This window comes from Pseudophryne corroboree, chromosome 12 (genome assembly GCF_028390025.1).
Source record: "Pseudophryne corroboree isolate aPseCor3 chromosome 12, aPseCor3.hap2, whole genome shotgun sequence".
Taxonomy (NCBI): domain Eukaryota; kingdom Metazoa; phylum Chordata; class Amphibia; order Anura; family Myobatrachidae; genus Pseudophryne; species Pseudophryne corroboree.
Genome location: NC_086455.1, coordinates 65,420,423 through 65,446,908, shown reverse-complemented (window position 1 = coordinate 65,446,908; position 26,486 = coordinate 65,420,423). Strand labels below are relative to the sequence as shown.

Here is a 26,486-nt window from a genome sequence, read left to right as displayed (position 1 = left end):
TATACAGGGACAACCTTTATATAAGTGTTTTTCCCTTATAGCATTTTAATATATATATACATATCGCCAAATAAGTGCCCCCCCTCTCTGTTTTAACCCTGCTTCTGTAGTGCAGTGCAGGGGAGAGCCTGGGAGCCTTCCCACCAGCATTTCTGTGAGGGAAAATGGCGCTGTGTGCTGAGGAGAATAGGCCCCGCCCCCTTTTCGGCGGGCTTCTTCTCCCGTTTTTCTGAGACCTGGCAGGGGTTAAATACATCCATATAGCCCCCAGGGGCTATATGTGATGTATTTTTTGCCAGAATAAGGTACTATCATTGCTGCCCAGGGCACCCCCCCCCAGCGCCCTGCACCCTCAGTGACCGCTGCTATGAAGTGTGCTGACAACAATGGCGCACAGCTGCAGTGCTGTGCGCTACCTTATGAAGACTGAAGAGTCTTCTGCCGCCGTTTCTGGACCTCTTCACTTTTCGGCATCTGCAAGGGGGTCGGCGGCGCGGCTCCGGGACGAACCCCAGGGTGAGACCTGTGTTCCGACTCCCTCTGGAGCTAATGGTGTCCAGTAGCCTAAGAAGCCAATCCATCCTGCACGCAGGTGAGTTCACTTCTCTCCCCTAAGTCCCTCGTAGCAGTGAGCCTGTTGCCAGCAGGACTCACTGAAAATAAAAAACCTAACAAACTTTTACTCTAAGCAGCTCTTTAGGAGAGCCACCTAGATTGCACCCTTCTCGGCCGGGCACAAAAATCTAACTGGGGCTTGGAGGAGGGTCATAGGGGGAGGAGCCAGTGCACACCACCTGATCCTAAAGCTTTTACTTTTGTGCCCTGTCTCCTGCGGAGCCGCTATTCCCCATGGTCCTGACGGAGTCCCCAGCATCCACTTAGGACGTTAGAGAAAGGGTGTTAACCAAACACTATTAAGAGTTCTCATTTTATTTTTATTTTAAAGCTCCACTACTTCCTACTGTCAAATGTTACTAATGTAATGGGTCCTCCTGCTTACCCCTGCTCCAGCTTTCACATCTGGAGGTGGGAGAAAAAATGGAGGAGAGCAGCCCCCCAGGGCTGGGCTAGGGAAAGGAGTGTGTCAGTTTACTTTTACACTAGGTGGCAGCAAAGTTTTAAGAACTAACTAGGTAAGAGAATGTTACCTTTGAAACAGTTCATACTAGGAGTCAGGAGGATGATGTTGATGCATCCTGCACCCCACCCCCTCTGCTCACATTCACTACTAACACCCCGTCTCAGCAACACCAAGACACACACGCTCTCCAGGGGTGCCGAGATGGGGGGGCATGGGTACTACCTGGGTCTGGGCTTGTTAGAGGGGTCCAGTCCAGATCATCTGCTATGGGGGACAGGGTCCCCCTGTGTGTCTGCCAGTGCCTCCTGTACAGCTGCGAATGAGGAGGGGACATTAGGGTGGGATAACGTTCAGCAAGAGGAGGTCTCTCCCCATAGGTGCCGGCTACTGTGGGAGGGGCACTGCCTCCTGCAGATCACTTTCACCCTCCCTCCTCTACATTCACTTCCACCACCGAACCAGGGAGGACCGCAGCACATGCCCGCCTGGGCTCCCTGCTACTTCCAGCTCTGGGCCACAACAAGCAGAACCTGGAGCAATGGAGCAGGTCAGAGTGCCCCCTTCAGGGCTGGCTCCCGTAGGCAACTGCCTTTCGTTGTCTCCTGTATTTACGCCCCTGCTTTGGAATCATACAAGCAAAAGCAGTCAGTAAGAGAAAGCTGCCAGAGGATATTTTGCCATTTTAGATTTTTTACCAAAATTATTCTAAGCAAAGCTACATGTAGAAAAAGACTTGGAAGCACATTCTACTCCAGAGCTTCAGTGTATTCACACATACTTACATGTGGGCTTCAAACTTGTTTGCTACTTTCCCAAGGATTTTACAGCTATTGAGACGGGATTGTAAAGTCTGGGACAGTTGTGCTTTGGATACAAGTGGATTTAAAATCTGAACAGAGAAAATAGTGACATTAAGAATAGGATATTACGTAAATATATCTATGACACAAATATCAACACAATAAAACCATTAACAATCACAGTAGATCTGTCAGTAAAAAATGTTTTGACTGTGCAAAGTAATATGAAATAAAACTGAACATGTTTATTCTATCCTCATCCTTTAGAATGAGGCGTAGTACCTTCATCTAACCTGTAGATGTCCCTGTTACAGCTGTTTATAAATATGTTCTCTTTTCTATACACTACTATAGGATTATATTATAACAAACTGCTAAATCCAATAAACATGGACATATACATACATAGATAGGTTTGTTTGCTGTAGTGTGTGTTTGCTTCTCCCTATTTTATCAAGAAAGTCAGCAAAAGTATCACCAGTGATAACCATGAACGGTCGCTATCACCATCTCAGGATGGGTGTGATACAGTAAAAAGTTATGACTTCAACATCATGGAGTCTGTCTGGAATTACATGAAGAGACAGAAGAATTTGAGTAAGTCTACATCCACAGAAGATCTGTGGTTAGTTCTCCAAGATGTTTGGAACAACCTTCCTGCCGAGTTCCTCAAAAACTGTGTGCAAGTGTACCTAGAAAAATTGATGCTGTTTTGAAAGCAAAGGGTAAAGAGGGCGCTTTACTTCATTCATTTTGGATTGTAATTATAAAAAACAATGTATTACCTTGTGGGGTGGTAAACCCTCCTAAGTCATTGTATGTACTGTATGTAAAATTTTACTTTTCTCTATCTAAGTAAAATTTGACATACATAAAGTATTGCCACCCCCAAGGTAATACATTGGTTTATATAATTACAATCCAAAATGAATGTAGAAAAGCGCCCTCTTTCAGACATTTAAAGCCATATTGCATTTTAATCTCACTAACAAGAGACTCTTTAAGGGACGCAGCTGAATTCATTTGCTCCAGGCTGTTCACCATATACTGCAAGCCCCATCATCACTTTCAGGCTGTGCACCATACACCGCAAGCTCCACTATCAGCTCCAGTCTGTATGTCAGACACACCAATGTCCAATGTCAGCTCCAGGCTGTGTGCCATACACTACAGGCTCCGCCATCAACCCAGCCTATGTGAATCTCAACAGCAGGTCCCAAGCCCGGATAAATGGGAAGGGGGGGGTTTCCGTGGCAAAGGAACCGTAACCAATAGCAGAACAACGCTCAATAACTGCAGCAAAAACTAGCGCATACTGCAGAACCAATGTGTCAGAGGTAGCGGGGCCCTTGGCAAAAAATGGATTACCAGCCTCAAAGCTTCAACTGCAAAACAAACTTTAATTCTAGGCCCATGGAACATTTGATCTGGCTGCTAAGGAGGCAAAATGAACCTTCTAGATGATGAACTTGAGAAATACAACAAAGATGTGGCCACATTAACAGAAGCTAGAATTCCTAGTCAAGGATAACGAGCAGTTTACAATTCCAAATGCACGACAAGTTTTATAGGCCCTACACATTGAGCGATCCGCCGCCGAGCTGCCCGACGGCGGATGCGGCCGACCCGGCAGCGCACGGGGGGGGGGGGGGCAGTGACGGGGGGAGTGAAGTTTCCTCACTCCCCCGTCGCCAGGCTCCATTGAAGTGCAGGCAAATATGGACAAGATCGTTCATATAGGCCTGAATGCACAGGCGACGGGGCACCAGCGATGAACGAGCGCGGGGACGCGCATCGTTCATCGCTGGTGCCTCCACACTCATAGATATGAACGCTATCTCGAGATCGTTCATATCTTTGAGTATTATCGCCCAGTATGTGGGGCCTATAACTGTGTATTATTCGGGTGGAGATAACTTTACTAGAGGAGTCGCTATCGTGCTGCATCCCATACTAAAGAGGTTTGTCACCTGTTTCCAGGCAATGTCAGCCTAAGTCTTAATTAAACTTGGGCAACCAGTGGCTGCAGCTGTCGTAGAACTACACATCCCAGCATGCTGATTGGCAGGGCATACAGAACATGAAGCTCCATGACAGCTGGTATGCCATAGATTGCTTATTTCTGGGTAAATTATGCAGATAACCAGGTTTTCTCCCATATGCTAGCCCAGCCAATGTTCTCACTTAACTCTGCGTTTGCTAGGCACTTGGTGCCTGAGATACATACTTCTAGAGTGTAATGGAAGAATGGGATGGTCACCCAGCAACCTGCACCCTACAGTGTCTAGGAGAAATGAACTGGTTACTGTACAATGAATATACTGCTCTGATTTGCATTGCAGATTTTTTGTGCTAGGACTGCCAGTTACCAAGGAGTGAGCAGCACTGAGATTATTAAGTACTTGCCAATTTACTAACATAATTCACTTGTCTTGGAAGACATCTCTAGTCTCCTTTGTGAATACATAGAGAATTAAGAACTGTTTTTCTTTTGTGCTTGTCTGCATTAAAGGGACACGGTAACCAGAATGAAGCAGAATTGAAGTTTCCACCTAATATACAAGTTGACATGGGTTGGGTATGCGTGACCTTCACCATACCGACGCCGGAATCCCAGCTCGCAGATGCACGGTGGTGGAGCGAGCGGAACAAGGGCCCTTTGGCTCACTGCACTCGGTGGCAAGCATTCCCACTCTATGGGTGTCGTGGACATCCACGAGTGGGAATAGTCCTGGTTAGTCGGCACGTCGACTGTCGGGACTGTAAGGGGGCGGGATTCCAGCGTCGGTATTGTGACCGGAGGTCACATAACTGCCTCTCGTTGACATAATATGAAAAGTATCTTCCCCACTGATAAATGACTGATGTGTCTACATTTGTGAATGTCACTATGTTCTCCTTTACAAAAGGAACATATGTTAGGTTTATTCATCCTTTAAAAACAGGATTCAATTTTTATCACTGAATGGATTTTTAGAGCGTCCAAAAACGATGGGGGCTGTGTGTTCCTGTACGGCTGTCACCGGCCCCTGCGCTCCTGTCAATGGTCACTGTCAACAATTGGTTCCTGGATTATCACTTTATGTTTTTTACAACAAATAAGGCAAGAGGCTTAAGAGTTTATTAAACCTAGCACCATGCGGAGAGAAGCTGTTTGTCATTCTGTCCCTATGGTGAGAGCATCGCTGAAGGGGGATCTTCTGATACATTCCATGCTCCCCCTATCCCGGCTATGTGCCTAAACCAGCAGTAAGTGTCAGAGATGTCAAGTCATACGGCAAACCCAGGTGGTAGAGCGTGGTGTATCCTAACATGGGTGGCGTGTTGCCGTGAATCTGATACGAGGATGGCGGCATTCCTTCTCCTCCATTGCTGATCCAGGACCTCCCTGAGCTCCCCAGACAAGCCCGGTCCCTGGTAATAAATACCCGCCACACTCCCTCTCTGCACCTCTGTGTACTGCAGACCTCTCCGCTTGGACAGGATCGTGCCCCAGAAAGATGATTCTATTAAATACAGACCAATAATCATTTCTTATCACTGCACTTTGCGGCAATAAGAAATGATACCATTGGACCAATAAGTTCAGTGACAATTAGGGGTAGACAGTTCTGATACGAACAGCAGGTAAACGTGGAATTAAAGTGATGGACTTTACTACATAACCTATTGCGTATATACTAAATCTCTAGTTTGCTTACAGCTGAACAATGTAAACGATATGTGTAAACACAATTATTGGGGAAATTAATGGAAACAGTGGAAAATAGGTTTTAAAAACACTTAGCATCTAAATGTTAAAAAAAAATCTAACTGATATGTATTATTTCTGTATGAATGGAAAGGGTGTTTTTAGCCGTCTGCTTCCCCTTCTGCTTGCATTTTACTAAAGCAGCCTGACTAGATCATGCCAGAATCATTCCCTCACCTGCTGAGTATACAAATGTAGAATGGTATGGAGCATTCTCCTAAGCTTAGGGAAAGATGATGATACCCCTATATGTGCAGATACTAAGAGGTATATTTATGAAAGTCATTTTGCAGGAAATCCCCCAAAAGCTGCTGTTTTCGGGGGATCTGGGCAAAAGCCAAATATCCCAGGATTTAAGAAGCTGGGAATGCAGCAGATATCTCAGATAACTGCAAGTGCACCTTCAAGGTTTCCATGGGGGCTTCTAAATGAGTAAATTTACCAAGATAGGAACTGCAGAGATGGTGTTAGCCCATAGTAGCTATTCTGACGTATTTCTTTTTTTCTGAGAGGGATCCTCTAGATCCATCTTTGTTGGCCCCCACTGGTACTAACACATGCGCAGCCCAACGGCTGCAAATACGTAGTATGCTCACAGGGACTGAACCCGTAAGCAATGTCGTAGCGGTAGTTTCCAGCACTGTCAGGAAAGGGCTTTTTGGGAGCTCTGTCCTGGTGCCGTAATGACTCTTTATTTTATGCGAGAATAGAAAAGCCGCTCAAAAATAAATAAATAAAAAGACTATATAAAATAATAAAAGTTTGTGACTGCAAAAAGGCAGCCACACCGTTTTCTACAGTAGTCCGGCTAATGCCGCACCAAACAAAAAACTGAATTCCCTGAGCAAGGAGGCGAGGTTATAGGGAGGCTGGAACATTGCATCCTGGGAGCTCAAAAGCCTTAACCGTTTGGTGCCCATTCCTCTGACACCACTTACAACCCAAGGTATATACTGTGGACACTTAAGGAGAAACATGCAAAAATATTAATTTTCACATTGTCAGTTGGGGCGTAATTATCACATCATATCTGCATTAAAAATGCTGTTGGTGATTAACAACAAATTAAGATTTACAAAAGACGACAGAAAAATAGGATTTTGGTACTTACCAGGTAAATCCTTTTTTTTTAATCCATAGGGGGCACTGGAGTACTCTGGGGATATGGACGGTTCCACAGGAACTAGGCACTGAATAAGTTAAAATTTGAGACTACTTCTCCCCTCCATATCCCAGAGTACCTCAGTGTTTTTTAACTGAGCCGAACAGGAGCTATAGAGGTTAATGGAGAATTACATATAACAAACGGACAACAATAAAGTTGACACATAACGTTACTGACAACTATCAGTTGATACCAACCCAATAAACTTGCTAATTTGAACCAGTCGGTGAGAGTGTGTTACCATAAGATCCCCTGAACTTAATACAACCCAGGTAAAACTGCTCTGGGTGGGCGTCCAGTGCCCCCTATGGATTCAAAGAAAAGGATTTACCTGGTAAGTACCAAAATCCTATTTTCTTTTTCATCCACTAGGGGTCACTGGAGTACTCTAGGGACGTACCAAAGTTTCCCCCGTGGGCGGGAGAGCTGTTTGGCACCTGTAACACTAGACGGCCAAAGCTAGATGCTGATGCTGCAAAAGTACCAAACTTGTAAAAGCGCACAAACATGTGCACTGAAGACCATGTAGCCGCACAGCAAGGCTGTGTCGTAGAACTCCACGACCAGCTGCCCATGACATTCCCGGAGAACGTGTGGAATGAGCTGTTACTGATGTAGGCGGCTGTAACCTAGCATGAAGGTAAGCCTGACGTATGGTCAGTTTTATCCATCTGGATAAGGTCTGCTTAGAAGGTGGCCAACCTATCTTGGCCGCATCATAGAGGATAACAACGTATCCGTCTTAGGAACTGTTGACGTTCGGAATACATAAACGCGTAAAGCGCGTACCCCAACCAAAATTCCAGAATCTTCTGTTAACACAGGAACTACTATTGGATGATTGATGTGAAAAGAGGACCCTACTTTTGGTAGGAAAGCGGGATTCGTCCAAAGTTCCGCTCTGTCATTATGAAACACTAAATACGGTGGCTTGCATGACAAGGCACCCAAATCTGAAACCCGCCCTGCCGAAGCTAAGGCTAGGAGAGAAATTGTTTCCCAAGTGAGAAACTTAATATCCACTTGTTGTAAGGGTTCGAAATAAAAAGACTATAAGCAATCTAAAACCAGATTCAAGTCCCATGGCGCAGTAAGTGGAGTAAAATGGAGGCTGTACTTTGAGGACACCCTGCATAAAGGTGTGTACCGACGGCAATAGAGCCAATCTTCTTTGAAAATAAATTGACAACGCAGATATCTGCACCTTTAGTGTGGATAAACGCCGACCTCCATCTAACCCCATCTGTAGACATAACAAAAAAGACGGGATAACTTGAAAGATGATGTCGGAAACTTCCGAACTTCACACCAACCTATATAGGCACGCCAAATTCTGTAATAATGAGCTGCCGTAACTGGCTTACTAGCATGTAACATGGTTGGTATAACCTATTCTGGAATGCCCTCTCTTTTTAAGAGGGCTGTCTCAACAGCCACTCCGTCAAACGCAGGCGCGCTAAATCGGAGAAAAAGAACGGACCCTGTTGTAACAGGTCCGGACGCAGTGGGAGCGGCCAAGGAACGTCCGCGAGTAGACCGCGGAGATCCGAAAACCAAGCCCTCCGAGGCCAATGAGGCGCCACTAGTATGACTGTGGCGGACTCTCTTTTGATCCGTTTTAGCAACAGAGGGAGCAGCGGAAAACGGTGGAAACAGATACACGAGACTGTATGGCCACGTGATTGTGAGAGCATTCACTGCCACTGCCTTTGGATCTCTCGTTCTGGACACGTACTGGGGCGTTTGATTATTGTGGCGAGATGCCATCAGTTCCACTTGCGGGTAACCCCACCTCTGGACCAACATGTGAAACACTTCTGGATTTAATGCACATCCTGGATAAAAATCCCGACAGCTGAGATAATCCGCCTCCCAGTTGTCCACTCCCGGAATGAATACTGCCGACAAAATCACCTCGGCCCAATTGAGGATTCGAGCTACTTCCCGCATGGCCATGCGGCTTTTCATTCCTCCTTGTTTGTTGATGTATGCGACCGCCGTTGTGTTGTCTGACTGCACCTGAACAGCCTGAGCCTGCAGCATGTGCACTGCTTGTCGTAGCGCATTGTAAATTGCCCGGAGTTCCAGGACATTTATAGACAGCAATCTTTCGTGATCCGCCCAGAGACCCTGGAGCTGAAAATTTTGAACTACAGCTCCACAACCTCTGAGACTCGCGTCCGCCGTGAGAATTATCCAATTCCAGGCGCCGAACCGTTTCCCTGCGGTTAGATTCTGTACTTTGAGCCACCAGAGTAGACACACCCTGGCCTTTGGAGACAACCTCACCCTGCGGTGAATCTGCAGAAGCGAGCCCGGCCATTGTGCGAGCACATCCAGTTAAAAAGGACGTGAGTGAAGTCTTCTGAACTGAAGCGCTTCGAAAACCGCCACCATTGTGTCTAATAGGCGAACGCACAAATGAACCGAGACTGTGCGTGGCTTAAGCACTAATTGTACCAGATGACGAATGACCTGTACTTCTGTTCGGGTAGGTAAATTCTTTGATTTACCGTATCGAGTATCATACCTAGGAATTGAAGTCGTTGAGATGGAATCATTCAGGAATTCGCGTAGACAATGGTAGGAAAACAGATTCCCCCCCCACACTTGGTCTGCGACCTATTCTCGTCTGGAACATAGCCAAAGTGGACGCAAGAACCAACTGCCAACGTCACAGAACCTGTAGGCAGCAAGAAGTGTAAGGTGGTCTTTATTTAGGGCAAACCTGAACTGGAATGCCCTGCCACTACAGCCTTGTTACCTCAAACCCTTACCAAAGCAGGGCGAAGCAACAGCCGTACTGCTGTGTAGGGTACACTCCGATAGGTAGTTAAACGCCCAATAATTGCAATTGTCTCTCATTGGAAATTGTTCAGCCTTCGCTGAGAACCTAACGTACTGGCCTGGTGCTATGAGGGCTGGCGGCGAATCGACCGCAACAATCTAGCTGAAACAGTAAATTTTTTCCTCTCAGGCAGTACATGCGCCCGCATTTCCCCCCAAAGAGGACCGGTAAGGGTCTGTCTGTGCAGTCGTATTTGTCCGACACACTGTGTGACCGACTCTGCAGCGAAGCTGCTTGTTTGATTATGCATTAGACTTAGTGATCATGTACCCCGACCAGTAAGTACACCACGGAAGTAATCTGTGTATAAACCTGCATTACCGTGCATGTGGTTACCAGCAATAGTGAATCTTCCTGTAGAGACATGCTGTCAAAAACAATTAATAAATTAAATTTCTAACAACCCCCCGCTCCCCCAGAGGCTGAGTGTTGTAGGGCAGCAACCTCCTGCAAAGAACCAGGAAGTAATGTTAAAAATGGTGTCCTACCATGTTTTCTTTTTTTTTTCTTTTTTATATATATATTACACCTGTTAAACCAGGATCTGAACCAGTGTCCATGTAATCACAAAGTTCACTGTGGGCGGGAAGCCTAACCACTTGGCTACAGAGCCACCTGTAAAAATAATAAGCAAAGCTGCTGTTTAAACATCAACTCTGGTGATTAAATGGTTGCTGTAGTGACTTGCAATCCAGATGGGACCTGAACCCACAATCCCTGGTTTAGGAGGGCAGTGTCCTATCCATTAGGCCACTGGGGATCTGGGGAGGGGAGGCCTGAACTCACAATGTTTGCAGTGCTCAACAGATACTGTTTAATAAGCACTGTGTGCCGACCAACTGCGTCACTGTAGTCTTGCTTATTGCAAAATAGATTTTTAATGTCAGCATATTATATATATATATATACACACACATATATACAACAATGTATATTCACACATACTCAGACCTTATAAATATATATATATTTCATATATGCATACATACACACATACATATTATATACCCATATACATATATCCAGATATATCCTGATTCAGAGGTATAATAATTTTAAGAAGTCTGAAACTAAATGTGACCACTCACAGGCTTAAAAACCTGAGATATCTGCTGCTTAACCGCAGCTTAGTTAATGGGTCACGTATCCAGTGTGGTGTGGCTGTAGATTTAAAACTACCTACAGCACCTTGTATTCCCAGGTGGCTAACCAGGCCCAACACTGCTTAGCTTCCAAGATCAGATGAGATCGGGCGTATCCAATTGTGGTGTGGCTAAGTTAATTAAGCAAAGCTGCTGCAGGTGAGCCTGAACTCACAATACTTGCAGTGCTCCACAGATACTGTTTTATAATCACCATGTGCTGACCAATTGTATAACACATCTTACTTTACAATAGTGAACAAGGCCAGTATTTGGCTGACCACAGCCATGATTCAGATTTGCAGTCTTTGGGATAAAATCATTATAAACAGTTATGATAAGAATAATAGTAGAGAAGTGAGTGTAGACCCCATGTAATACACTGTTACATATGGTAGGGAAACTGCTTTTTTAGTCTTTGCTGGTGTCTTACTCATTGTACAGACAGACAATACAAAATACAACTTGCGCGACTCAGTAAATAGCACTAAGGTGTCTCTATAAATATATATCTGGCCAAGTGCAGTGCACGCCAGCAATATGCCTGGTTCCAAATTCTCCTTAACACCCCTGCGCCTTCAATGGAGGAGAGATGTAATACAGGAAATTCTGGAAATACAACAGGAAAAACAACAGGAAGCATGGTTAAATATGCAGACTTAGAATTATGTAAGCAGATTTAATACTATGTTGCATTCAAACCTGCACATATATGTAATAATGAGCTGCCGTAACTGGCTTACTAGCAACATGTATCCTGTTTAACAAAGACTTAATAGCCTATTGTAATACATATGCAGCGCTGCTGTATTCTAGTAAACATACTTTCTTTTATCAACAAGAGTTGAATCATGAGATTTTATCCAGTGACCCTGACATTTCTGTGTGCAGGGAACATCACTGTGGCAGCAAAGTTACTCACTAGGCTATGGAGCCTGCCTTTTACAAAAACTCTCATTTGTGTCCCCCCCCCGTGCTCCGTGTACCGTTCCCTATACACGGTGCCGGGCTATGGTGGAGAGGGATCCGGAAGCGGCATCGAGGGCCGGGGAGCGCGCTGCATAGAGCCGTGGAGCGGCCTATGCATAAATCAACGTGGCCGGCGCGGCTCAGAGCGGCGGGGGACACAGCATAAACAGCGGCGCTGGAAGCGGCGGCGGGCGGCTGAAAGCAGCGGCTGGCGGCCACACACACACACACACACACACACACACACACACAGTATCCCACACAGCGGGGCGGCAGCGTGAGCTGACCACCCCGTTCAACATACCTGGACCCTGTGGTGAGGGCTATGACGGGGCTTCTCTGTAAGTTCCGTCCAGCCTTTACTGCAGGTTTTAGTCCTGCACGTGGTAGTGAGGGAGCTCTTTCAGAGAGGACCGACACCCACAGCTGCTTCAGCAGCTTCCACTATCCCGGACCCTCGCCTTTCTGGAAGGGGGGAAGGGATGTGGAACATTAAAAAATCAAAAATAAATCCAAATAATTGTGGACAAACTCCACAGGCCTAGTTGCTCGGTGAGCACCGAAAAAACACTGAGGTACTCTGGGATATGGAGGGGAGAAGTAGTCTCAAATTTTAACTTATTCAGTGCCTAGTTCCTGTGGAACCGTCCATATCCCCAGAGTACTCCAGTGACCCCTAGTGGATGAAAAAGAAACATAGTTGTAGACTATAACATTTATACACAATGATCTGTAAATCCCAACAATACAGAGAAAGTATCTCTATAATACAGAGGTAAGATACCATCATTTTTAAAAATATTTCAAGAGTCTGTAATTTGTAGCTTGAATTTTCTAAACTCCCTTTAAAAAAAACTTTTAATTACCATTCGTTTAAATATCGCTGTCTTCTGATACAGTACTGATGGGAAGGAAGAATACACAGTAATATACAAGACGTATAGAGAAAGATCTCAGCCGTTACCTCATGTCTGATGGTCTCTTTTGGTAAGACATCTATAACCGCAAGGAGGGTGTCCAGCCACGCATTGCTAACACCTGCCAGGAGAACACACAAAGTCACAATTAAAGATTATGGTATGCCCTCGCTGCGGAGTGTTTGGCAGTCTGTCACCTGGCACATAACTTCAAGACCTAATCTGCCTTCTCATTGGTTCTGTATTACCGAATGAACGCAATGACAGTACCACCAATTTATTCATCAAGGAAGCTACAAGATGATCTTAGAAAACAAATAGAAACATTTACATTAGGGGACGTACAAGTCACCTGTTACTTGTGTAGAATCCATTTTTGGGTGCTATGATTTTGCCAGGACACTAACAAAACATACACTATTTTCATGATACATGATTTCCTTACATATGTTTTCTATGCTCATTATATTTGGCACTGCATGCACTTTGTGGTGTCTTATAAGCAAAGGATACTTATAATAACACTAATATTAATATTATGATAGTGCTAATATACTGTACACTCATCTGCCCAAGAGATCTATTCCCCTAGCAAGGGGATCTTCAGAAGATCACTCAGTTTTATTGTTCAGGACTTATCTGCTATTATCTATATATAATATTACATATCAATAAATATACAGCAACAATAGTCTAGATAACATTCAAACTTTGAGAAGTGCAGTAACATCAGATGCATAGCCACTGAACCGGATAAGTCCAGCTCTTATCATCCAGCTGCGATTCGGGCCAATTTAAAAGCCACAAGGACAAAACAAAAAGCTCAAATTATCCGCAGAAATTCATAAATGGCTTGTGTTCAATGGATCCATTTACTAATCTAGCTCCCACTGGGAGCAAATCTTTCCCCGCTAGAATGTAGAGTAGTTTCTAACGTTTCTAAAGTAACTCGCGTGATCCGAGCACTTTACAGTGGCACAAGCAAGTACATACTTTAATTACTAAAATAACTTTTTTCTTTTGGACAGTATGGCTAACTCAGGGCCGGTTCTAGTCCTTTTTGCGCCCCGGGCGGGAAATAGGGATGTGGCTTCATACAGGGGGCATGGTCAGTTACGCCCCCTGTACAGTAGAGTAGCGCCGCTGAAATGCTGTGCGGTGCGCGATGATGTCATCGTGCACCGCACAGCAAAGGTCCTCTCCACGAAGGGAAACTAGACATGTAGCGTCTAGTTCCCTTAGTGGAGAGGACCTTGGCTGTGCGGTGCGCGATGATGTCATCGTGCACCGCACAGCAAAGGTCCTCTCCACGAAGGGAAACTAGACACGTAGCGTCTAGTTCCCTTCACAGAGGGACCAGCGGGGGGACACAGCGGGCAGCGGGGGGCACAGCAGTAGCGGATCTTGCCATGGTGCGGCGCCCTACGGAAGGTCTGCTTGCCCGTGGCAAGATCCGCTACTGGGCTATCTGTATGTCACTAATTGTCTATTTATTAAAGGGACATAAGTCTGGTCTAAGGTGAAAACCAACTATTTCCGGAGAAATGCGAGGCATTGGCAATCCGAACTTTGATATCATCTCCGGTTGGCAACTGCAGTCAGACCACAGGGAAAATATTTAAAGTATTGGGCAGTATGGATGGTGTAATGGTTAGCATTACTGCCTCACAGCACTGAGGTCATGGGTTCAATTCCCACCATGGCTCTGACTGTGTGGAGTTTGTATATTCTCCCCGTACTTGCGTGGGTTTCCTCCCACAATCCAAAAATATACTGGTAGGTTGATTGGCTTCTGACAAAATTGACCGTGAATGTGCCTGCATGTGGTAGGGAATATAGATTGTAAGCTCCACTGGGGCAGGGACTGATGTTAATGGCCAAATATTCTCTGTGAAGCGCTGCAGAATGTGTGTGTGCTATATAAATAACTGGTAATAATAATAATATTACTTCTAAAAAATATAATATATTTACTTATATAGGATTTTGTTTTTTTTAACTATTTTTTTTTTACATTTCTTTGATATGAAAAGTGAAACTAGAAACCTGCTGGACTTCCAGTCCACGACACACATGTGAGCCAGCAATCCCGGGTCACACATGGACAAATGCTGCCAGGACCGGCCGGCAGCACAGTAAGGGGACCCTTAACGTTGCCAAGCCAGTACTGTGGAGGAGCGCAGCTGTCCCCAGGAATTTATTCTAGTAAATTACGCCAATAGCTGATTTTCAAAATCTGCAGCACCATCTGAAAATCCTGAGGCAATGGAACATTAGTAAATGGATCTGAGAGGGCTGTAAAAGCCGGTGGTTTGCAGCACATTTAAATCTAAGTAATTCCCTCTTCTTTATTGTCTATGTAGAGCTGTAAAACAATCAGGAACCAAGAATATAGATTAGATGTTACATTTCTTTAGCTACAAAACAAGTCTGCAAACAGACCAATCTATCTATCTATCTATCTATCTAAATATATATACAAAAGCCCTCACTGACTGACTGACTGATCACTAATTCTGTATTCAGTATAGTGACAGCGGGATCCCGGCCACCGGTGTGCTGGCAGCAGGGCGAGCGCTAGCAGGCCCCTTGCAGGCTTGCTGCACTCGCCACAGGATTTATTCTCTCTCTGTGGGTGTCATGGACACCTATAGAGGGAGAAACATCTGTGGCACCAGGATACCGGTGCCGGTATTTCCCCGCTAGCCGGGATTCCGGCGTCAGCATTGTGACTGCCGGGATCCCGACTAGCAGTATGGTAACCGCTTCCCCTAATTCTCTTACTTCTCAAAATGTTAGGAAGATGAAATGAAACATAGGTATTCATCAGGTGGGAAATAGGAAAACTACTTAATTACAATTTTAATAAACCTCCCCTAAGGGGATGAAAAGGGGGTTGACATAATAACGTCATTACCAGTGCATGGCTTGTGTTGCGTGAACGATAACGGCCAAATGGACAATCGGATGAAAAGTTGGATTGCACCTCCAGTGTGTAGAATTTAATAAACTACAAAAATGGTCCTGTCACTTTTTACCGTATCTGCTGCGGACGCTCCTCTGGTAATGTCAAGAACTATGGATTAATATTTGCTTACATTAAGACGTCTCAAATTAACAGCTCTATAGATTTACCAAATTTTTAACACTCATTTATATTTACAACCATGAAAATTAGAAACGCCCATGCGAAGAACAGGTAGAACAGCTAGTTGATAAATAAGGCTACATTTAGAGAAAAAGAGTAACTATAAACATGAATGGGATCTTCTTTGCACGTTACATGCATACCCACGGACAACTTATTGCTTACCATTTACATATATTTAAGTTCAGGAGGGCTCACTGAAACACAGCTGCATAACAAGGGTTAGGGGGTGCCGCCGGCCAGGGCTGTGTACTATGGCTGGCCATTGACTGTAACAAAAAGGAGGAGGTCTGGATGGAAGAGAAGAGAGGGGCCCCTCCTCATGCAGAGTTCGGCAGCGGGCGGCGTGCAGTCTTTACCTGAGGACGGCAGCCTTTAAGCATATTTACATGTCCGCCGCCTATCCAGAATTTCCACAGCGTTTTTTTTCTTCACCTGTGGGGCGTCAGCCTTTAAGCTCTTTTACATGGCTGCCACCAATCCAGGACGTCCACAGCGTCTTTAATCTTTAGGAGCTCTTCATCCCTCTACCTCCGCCGGACTGCCTTTCCGGCCTTTGCGCTGGCTAATACTAGCCGGTACAAGGGAGCGATTTGCAATAACGTGGCTAGTTGCGAATGGCTCGCCACAGAGCTCCTGAATATAAAAAACAACGTGGAAGTCCTGGATGGGCGTCGGCCATGTAAAAAAGCTTTCAAGCTACCACCCCCCAGGTAAAGATGCTGTATAAGAAAATATTAAAACGTTTGGAGTTCTGCCTGTATTTGGATATGTCTCTTTTACAGCGGGATTATAGGTGCCGGCGGGCCGTTAATGCCCCATGCGCTGCTACTTGTGGTTCTCCAAGTACCAGCACGCGGGGAGGCTTGCTGGGACCTGTAGTGCTCCTTTAAAAGACAATGGTGGTCATTCAGAGTTGTTCGCTAGCTGCATTCGTTCACTTTGCAGCGTTGAGGCAAAAAAACTGCACTTCTGCGCATGTGGCGCAATTCGCACGCGCAACGTACTATTACAACGAACAATGTCATTTTACACAGGGTCTAAGCAAAGCTTCTCAGTCGCACTGCTGGCCGCAGAGTGATTGACATGAAGTGGGCGTTTCTGGGTGTCAACTGACCATTTTCAGGAAGTGTTCGCAAAAACGCAGGCGTGCCAGGAAAAACGCAGGCGTGACTGTGCGAACGCAGGGCGTGTTTGTGACATCAAAACAGGAACTGCCAGCCCCGCCAGCCGCCGCACAGGAAATAACATCAGAGCCGCAGTGCTCACACCACCAGCGGCTCCGGAACAACTTAGTGCAGGGACAGGTAGGAAAGAGACTGGCAAACCGGGACATTAAGAACCAGCGTTGCGGGCTACTCCTCTAAATTTTCACTCAAAAGAGTGTAAACATTGTTTTACTAATCACTATATTTTTTTACAGGTATCGCGTTTTACATATTTATACATTTAGTCAATCTCAAATATAGCGCTTTCTCCTAAACATCACCAGTACCACCCTTTAAGAAAGCAGCTTTTTTAAACACCAAGCACAGTCAATTAATTTATTTCTAGGAACTGAACAGTCTGAAGTGATCGCAAGCGCTGAGTAGGTATTGAGCTACTCTAAAACTGCACGAAAAAAACTTTGTAGCCGCTCTGCGATCCTTTCGTTCGCACTTCTGCTAAGCTAAAATACACTTCCAGTGGGCGGCGGCTTAGTGTTTGCACGGCTGCTAAAAACTGCTAGCGAGAAAACAACTCGGAATGACCACCAATACTATTTCACTAATGGACTAACCCCCCCCCCCCCCCCTTTTTTTTTCCTCCCTCTCTCTTTCGTGTATTTTTGTTTAAGGGATGAGCCAACAAACATTTATAATCAATAACCAAATGGTTTTATTCGATAGATTAATGGCATCATAACACGACTCACTGTTGTCATGGATGAATAACAATGGTTGTAGACAACAATGGTTAGAAGAAGAATTAAACTACAGATTATGTAAAAATTATTTAAAAACACAGTATAACAAGTTAAAAATGAGGCAAAAAAATAAACTATAAAAGAAATATGAATTTTTCATTTAAAACTGCAATGCATTTCACAGCACTTGGCAGCTTCCTCAGGCAGTGTCCATTCAACACTGCCTGATTACGGATGGTATTCATGTGACCGCCGGTCAGCTGACCGACAGTCACATGACCTCCTCCACGAGCCCGACGGCTCACTATCCCGATGGTCGGCATGCCGACCAACAGGGACTATTTCCACTCTTGGGTGTCCACGACACCCATAGAGTGGGAATAGAACCCGTGGCGACCACAGGTCGCCACCGAGCCCGCAGCGTGGCGAGCGCAGTGAGCCCGCAAGGGGCTTGCTGCACTCGCCCCTCCCCACCGGGATTCCGGCGTCGGTAAGCTGACCGGCGGTCAGGAGACCACCGGTCACCAGTACTACATCCCCTGATTACTTATTATACATTTTTGTTGGATCATCTCTAATTATTTGTAAATTGCAGACAGCTTTCCTATTTGGGTAAGAGGTTGTTTGAGTACTTACCTATATTGTACTGATACTCAGGGGCGTTTCAACAGAGGAGAGGGACCGTGTGCACCTACAGGTGGGCCCCCTCCTCTGTACGGCGCTGTAGACTCCAGAATTGTGCCGGAGTCTACTGCGCATATCTCTGGAAACATGGTGCCTGCCATGATCCGGAGACTAATTTGGCCACCGCGCATGTGCGGCAGCCATTTTGGCAGTGGTTTCCACCGAAATTGCTGCGCCTGCCGCTGGACTCCGGTAAGGTAATAAAATGGGTGCAATGTGTGCGGTGTGGGGCCCCCTGGATCTAGGGGCCCGTGTGCACTGCACATATTGAACCCATTATAGAAACGCCAATGCTGATACCTGTACTGCCTTTTACATTCCTATATACATACATAAACATATCTCCTATATAATCTCCTATATAATAGCCCAGAGTGACTGTGTGTATAATGTGTGGCTAGGAGCTCTCATTGGGTTAGCAGCAGGTCTATCACACCCAGTCCACAGCTGCTTGGATGAGAAACGCCCTCCCACACAGGTTACATCCAATGGGAGGCTCTGCCCTTTGGCTGCTGTGTGTTCCCAGAGCAGTATTAACAATGGGGTTGATGGAGCTGCAGTTCCAGCTCCACACCCCAAAATAGGCCCACTGCATCTGCAGCAACACACCCTCCAACAATTTACACATAAAAATCAGTACAAATTTGAAAAGGGGGCGTGGTCATGGGTACAGTGGTGTAGCCATGCCCCTTTTCTGATACTTTCAATGGAAGTTTGGAGAGCCAAAAATCGGGGGGGGGGGGGGGGAGAATAGGATTTTAATTACCTACCGGTAAATCCTTTTCTCGTAGTCCATAAGGGATATTGGAGAATTTAGTACGATGGGGTATAGACGGGGTCCAGAGGAGCCAGTGCCCTTTAATATTCTTCCACTGGGTGTGCTGCCTCCTTCCCTCTATGCCCAATCCCACAGGCAGTTATAGGTAAAAACATGCCCGAAGGGGAAACGACATATATGAGAGAAGGAAACATGACAACAAAGAGTTGTAAGATTTACAAACCAGCACACCACTAACATACAACAACCAGCAACGGCTGGAAACAACAACAGCAACATCTGAACAGGTAACCACATAAAGAGAACCTACAGAAAAGTCAACGCACTGAGGCGGGCACCCAATGGGCCTAATTCTGAGTTGATCGCAGCAGGAACTTTGGCCCTCATTCCGAGTTGTTCGCTCGCAAGCTGCTTTTAGCAGCTTTACACACGCTAAGCCGCCGCCTACTGGGAGTGAATCTTAGCTTCTTAAAATTGCGAACGAAAGAATCGCAATATAGCGAAAAGACATCTCTGTGCAGTTTCTGAGTAGCTCGAGACTTACTCGGCATCTGCGATCAGTTCAGTGCTTGTCGTTCCTGGTTTGACGTCACAAACACACCCAGCGTTCGCCCAGACACTCCTCCGTTTCTCCAGCCACTCCCGCGTTTTTCCCATAAACGGTAGCGTTTTTCCTCACACACCCATAAAACGGCCAGTTTTCGCCCAGAAACACCCACTTCCTGTCAATCACATTACGATCACCAGAACGAAGAAAAAACCGTGAGTAAAAAACCTAACTGCATAGCAAATTTACTTGGCGCAGTCGCAGTGCGGACATTGCGCATGCGCACTAAGCGGAAAATCGCTGCGATGCGAAGAAAATTACCGAGCTAACAACTCGGAATGACCCCCTTTGTTAGCAGTTGGGCAAAACCATGTGCACTGCAGGGGGGCAGATGTAACATGTGCAGAGAGAGTTAGATTTGGGTATTGGGGAATCGAGTAAGATGGGGAGGTCCCAAAGCTTCCAGAACGTGCGGAAACGTGCGGAGACATCTGCAGCACCGCCTGCCCAAACTGGGTATCCTCTTTAGACAGGGTATCAAACTTGTAGAACTTCACAAAGGTTTTCTTCCCCGACCAGGTAGCAGCTCGGCATACACTACAAGTGACAGAATACCTTGACTGGTATGTTTCTACTCGTTGCTGGTGATACTGAATGTTGATAAGTCAGGCATTACAGAGACATCGGGAGAGACTTTGGCTAAGCACTTTGAACTTTTTCCTCACGTCACGCTCCATCGGCCAGTGACGTCATCACAGAGCGCCGTGGCCGAAGCTCAGCTTTTCCACACAGCGCCCGGCCGAAGGAGAGACTGACCGCCGTGGGGGCTCCAGGCACCGCCAAAAACCCTGTGTTGCTGGGGGTGTGCTCTGCGCTCCCTATAGTGGTTACTTGTATATTCAGGTATCCGTGCAGCCCAGGTTGGAGTAGGAAACTCTTTTCGGTTGTTTCCTTGTTTTGCAATCTCTAGGGGGAAGGGACCAACCTTTGGTGCTACTGGTTAATACTCAGAAATGGTAGTTTATTAAAGAGTGAATAAAATGCAGTTTCGTGCACAAATTATTGCATTATTAAATTGTAAAAATTATATTATATATAAAAAAATGTAAAAAATAGTGGTTAGTAACAAGAGAATGCAGTGAAATTCTGTTATCTCGTCCTATGTCAATTTGAGAATTGTACGCAAAGTATATATAGGTGTAATAAATATAGTATTTTAAAATGAAGGCAATGGGATCTGTCTAGATATGAACTTGTTTAATGGGCTGATAATCGTTAAAATGACAGTGTTAATTTGTACCTTAATACCTGAGCGCGCTCTTTGCGGTATTACCACTAGCAAACAGTATGAGTGACAGTAGCAATAAAATAAAAAAATAAAATAAAACAATTGACACTTTGTATAAGATTATAAAAGGTAATGGAGACCGGTCTCCTGCTCTGTGAGAAAGAATGGTGACTCGTTATGTAAACGTCCTGGCAGGACGTTCTATGTCCGCAAAGGTCCGTAATTAATGAGTTCCTGGTGATCGGTAATTCCAGTCTAGCGTACTCACAGTGCTTCAGCGTTCAGGTGAAAAAGTTTGTAAGGACGCTTACGTGTCTTCACCCTGTCCAGGGCTGAGGGCTCCGTTTGTATCCTTGGTGCTGCTGGTGTCTTTCTCCGTAGCCGCGGTGTGTTACAGGCGCCTGTAACTCCGGTCCTCTTGGTGCTTTCTCGCCGGCGTCTTCCAGGAGGTTGGGATCTCCGGGTTTCGGATGAGAGAAGGGGGCGTGGTCCACACAGCGCCCGGCCGAAGGAGAGACTGACCGCCGTGGGGGCTCCAGGCACCGCCAAAAACCCGCAACAGCTTCAAGCAGCGGCGGCGGAAGAACAATCATCTGTGAAGCAGACCGCCGGCTAGGGTAAGATTAGGGTCAGCAGGAAACACAGTATCCACTGTGCTACCAACGCTACCCGTTTCACAACTCGTTCATTTGCCTCAACCAAGTTTTATCCACACAAAAAAGCTGAAAAGAGCTACAAACATATTGTTTGATTGTTTTATTATTTTATATGTCTCATGTTCATTTATTACTTTTCGCATTTTTGACACATAGTTTCAACAGCGTTTGTTTTTTAGATTATCCCTAGCAGCTCGGCATAGTTGCAAGGCCGAGACTCCATGGGCAGCCGCCAAGGAAGAGCCCACTGATCTTGTAGAGTGGGCCTTCAGAAACTTAGGAACAGGTAAGGATGCTGACACATAGGCCTGTTGGATAGGAAGCCTAAGCCAACGAGCAAGGGGCTGCTTTGAAGCAGGGCAACCCTTTTTCTGTGCATTATAGAGCAAGGAATCCGTCTTTCTGATACGAGCTGTTCGCTTGACATAAATTTTGAAGGCACGCACAGCATCCAATGCCTCCGGAGGAGCAGAAGTATCAGAACTGGATGGAACCTCAATAGGTTGATTCAGGTGAAACACGGAGACAACCTTCAGCAGGAACTGCTGTCTAGTCCGGAGCTCTGCTCTGTCCCTGTAAACGACCAAGGGCCTAATTCAGACCTGATCGTAGCAGGAACTTTGTTAGCAGATGGGCAAAACCATGTGCACCGCAGGGGGGGCAGATGTAACATGTGCAGAGAGAGTTAGGTTTCGGTGGGATGTGTTCAAACTGAAATCTAAATTGCAGTGTAAAAATAGAGCAGCCAGTATTTACCCTGCACAGAAACAATATAACCCACCCAAATCTAACTCTCTCTGCACATGTTATATCTGCCCCCCCTGCAGTGCACATGGTTTTGCCCATCTGCTAACAAAGTTGCTGCTACGATCAGGTCTGAATTAGGCCCAAAGTACGGACTTTTACACGATAAGGGGGGTAATTCCAAGTTGATCGCAGCAGGATTTTTGATAGCAATTGGGCAAAACCATGGCCCTCATTCCAAGTTGTTCGCTCGTTCTTTTTCTTCGCATCGCAGCGATTTTCCGCAAACTGCGCATGCGCAATGTTCGCACTGCGACTGCGCCAAGTAAATTTGCTAAGAAGTTTGGTATTTTACTCACGGCATTACGAGGTTTTTTCTTCGTTCTGGTGATCGTTGTGTGATTGACAGGAAGTGGGTGTTTCTGGGCGGAAACTGGCCGTTTTATGGGAGTGTGTGAAAAAACGCTGCCGTTTCTGGGAAAAACGCGGGAGTGGCTGGAGAAACAGGGGAGTGTCTGGGCGAACACTGGGTGTGTTTGTGACGTTAAACCAGGAACGAAACTGACTGAACTGATCGCAGTGGCAGAGTAAGTGTCGAGCTACTCAGAAACTTCTTAGAAATTTCTATTCGCAATTTTGAGAATCTTTCGTTCGCAATTTTGCTAAGCTAAGATTCACTCCCAGTAGGCGGCGGTTTAGCGTGTGCAATGCTGCTAAAAGCAGCTTGCAAGCGAACAACTCGGAATGAGGGCCCATGTGCACTGCAGGGGAGGCAGATATAACATGTGCAGATAGAGTTAGATTTGGGTGGGTTATTTTATTTCTGTGCAGGGTAAATACTGGCTGCTTTATTTTTACACTGCAAATTAGACTGCAGATTGAACACACCCCACCCAAATCTAACTCTCTTTGCACATGTTATATCTGCCTCCCCTGCAGTGCACATGGTTTTGCCCAATTGCTAACAAAAATCCTGCTGCGATCAACTTGGAATTACCCCCAAGGTCCCCAATCCTGAGACACGACGAGCAGAAGCCAGGGCCAGTAATATTACCGTCTTCCACGAGAGGTACTTGTCTTCCACCGGCAGCAGAGTTTCAAACCAGGAGGACTGTAGAAATTCCAACACTACATTCAAATCCCAGGGTGCCGTTGGCGCACAAAAGGAGGTTGTATGTGGGGGTGTAGTACGGTATGCTGGCGCTCAGGCTCCCGGCGACCAGCATACCGGCGCCGGGAGCCCGACCGCCGGCATACCGACAGCGTGGCGAGCGCAAAGGAGCCCCTTGCGGGCTCGCTGTGCTCACCACGCTGCGGACACGGTGGCACGCTACGCGCGCCACCCTATTTTGTTCACCCTCCAGGGGGGTTGTGGACCCCCACGAGGGAGAATAGCTGTCGGTATGCCGGGTGTCGGGATTCCAGTGCCGGTATACTGTGCGCTGGGATCCCGACATTCGGCATACTGAAGACCACCCGTATGTGGAGTACCCCCTGCAAGAAGGTCTGTACGTTTGGCAACACTGCCAATTTCTTCTGGAAGAAAATGGAGAGAGCTGAAATCTGGACTGTAATGGAACCCAGACGTAAGCCCTTATCCACACCAGATTGCAGGAAACGTAAGAAACGTCCCAAGTGGAAATCCGTAGGCGGATACGTGCGTTCCTCGCACCAAGAGACACATCTTCTCCAGATATGATGATAGTGTTTTGACGTCACAGGATTCCTGGCCTGAACCATTGTAGCAATAACTTTTTTGGAAAGGCCCTTGTGAGCTAGGATGTTCCGCTCAACCTCCATGCCATCAAACGAAGTCGCCGTAAGTCCGGGTAGACGAACAGTCCTTGTATAAGGAGATCTCTTCTGAGAGGTAGAGGCCAAGGGTCATCGACGGACATGTCCAGAAGATCCGCGTACCACGTCCTCCGAGGCCAATTCGGGGCAATCAGAATTGCGTGGACTCCCTGATGTCTGATGCTCTTGAGCACCCCTGGGAGCAATGGAATTGGAGGAAACAGGTAGACCAGTCGGTAAGGCCAAGGCGACGTCAGTGCATCTACTGCCCTCGTCTGAGGGTCCCCGGTTCGTGAGCAATACAAATTAAGCTTCTTGTTGAGACAAGAAGACATCATGTCTATCTGTGGGCAGCCCTGCCGGTGGACGATCTGTTGGAACACCTGATGGTGGAGACCCCACTCCCCCGGGTGTAGATCGTGACGACTCAGAAAATCCGCTTTCCAGTTGTCCACACCTGGAAGATTGCCAGATTGCTCTTACATTTCTTTCCGCCAAGAGGAGTATCTTTGACACCTCTCGCATGCAGGCTCTGCTTTTTGTTCCTCCTTGTCGATTGATGTACGCCACTGCTGTGGCATTGTCCGACTATACTTGAATCGCGTGATCCTTGAGCAGAGGAGAGGCCTGAAGCAGAGCATTGTAGATCGCCCAAAGTTCCAGAATGTTGATGGGAAGGAGGGCTTCGTGGGCCACCTGACCACCTGCACCTGCCCTGGAACTGCGCCCCTTGGGTGACATCTCCCCATCTACTCAGACTTGCATCCGATGTAAGGAGGATCCAATTCTGAATCCCGAAACTCCGGCCTTCCAGGAGTTTGGAGGATTGCAGCCACCACAGGAGGGAAATGCTGGCTTGAGACGACAGCCGAATCATCCTGTGCATCTGAAGATATGATCTGGACCATTTGCTCAGGAGATCCAGCTGAAAAGTCCTGGCATGGAACCTCCCATATTGGATCGCCTCGTATGAGGTGACCATCTTTCCCAACAATCTTATGCAAAGATGGATGGACACTCCAGTAGGTCGGAGCACCATGCGGACCATCTCCTGAAGTGTTCTCTCCTTGTCCTCTGGTAGGAACATCTTCTAGTGCATTTGATATGGAGCAACAAAAGCTCCCTGGATCTTGCTTTGATCAGAAGATCGTCCAGGTAAGGGACAGTATTGACTCCCTGGACTCGGAGCTGGAACATAATCTCCGCCATCAGCTTTGTGCACACCCACGGAGCTGTGGAGAGGCCGAAGGGCAGCGCCTGGAATTGGTAGTGATTGTCCAGCAGGGAAAACCTCAGGTACGCCTGATAAGGTGGCCAAATCGGAATATGGAGGTAGGCGTCCATGATATCCAAGGAAACCATGAATAACTGTACTTCCAGTCCCGCAATCACTGCTCGCAAGGATTTCATTTTGAACTTGAACACCTTCAGGTAAGGATTCAAGGACTTTAGATTCAAAATGGGCCTAACCGTACTGTCCGGTTTCGGTACCACAAACAGGTTGGAGCAATAACCCTTGCCTCGTTGTGGTATTGGTACTGGAACAATGATGTGGGACTGGACCAACTTTAGGATGGCCTGTTGCAACGTAACCTGCATATCTTCCAAAGCTGATAAGCTTGATTTTAAAATTTGTTGCGAGGAGCACTGTCGAACTCTAGCTTGTAGCCTTGAGAAACGAGATCCCTGACCCAGGTATCCTGGCAGGAAGCCTCCCAGACGCGTCTGAAGTGACGCAGTTGATCTCCCACCTCGAGATCCCCTCGGGGTGGGTGGGCACCGTCATGCTGAGGCCTTAGTGGAAGCAGAACTGGTGGTCTGTTCCTGAGAGCTGGTGCTTGTAGGCTTTCTTGACTTACCTCTGGTGCCTCTAGTCGCATTGGAGGCACCTCTGGCCTTAGATCAAAATCTGTGAGACCGAAAGGATTGTACAGATGGCCCTGGGTAGGAGCTTCTCGCTGGCGGGGCCCCAGAAGGGAGAAACGTGGATTTCCCAGCCATAACTTTGGAAATCCACGTATCCTATTCAACCCCAAAGAGCCATTCCCCTGAAAAGGGGAGGGATTCCACACTGCATTTGGATTCCGCGTCAGCTATCCACTGATGCCACCACATGGCCCTGCGCGCCGACATTGCCATGGCAGAGATCCTTGCATTAATGTTCCCCATCTCCTTGAGGGAATCACAGAGGACACGTGTAGTGTCCTGAATGGGGTTTAGGAGGGTCACCATAGTGAGCAGGGGCAACGCCCCGGAGAGGACCTCCTG

At 46.6% G+C, this 26,486-nt stretch overlaps 1 protein-coding gene across 3 annotated transcripts in view; it reads right to left on the bottom strand.

Moving 5' to 3' along the window:
- PPP4R4 (protein phosphatase 4 regulatory subunit 4) overlaps positions 1-26,486 on the bottom strand; it is a 468,463-nt gene that overhangs the window by 76,016 nt on the left and 365,961 nt on the right. For all 3 annotated transcript variants that reach the window (XM_063947591.1, XM_063947590.1, XM_063947592.1), the window contains 2 exons: positions 12,721-12,794; positions 1,864-1,970 (listed from right to left, as the gene is read on the bottom strand). In XM_063947591.1, the coding sequence (XP_063803661.1) occupies positions 1,864-1,970; positions 12,721-12,794 (181 nt within the window). The remainder of the gene's footprint in view (positions 1-1,863; positions 1,971-12,720; positions 12,795-26,486) is intronic.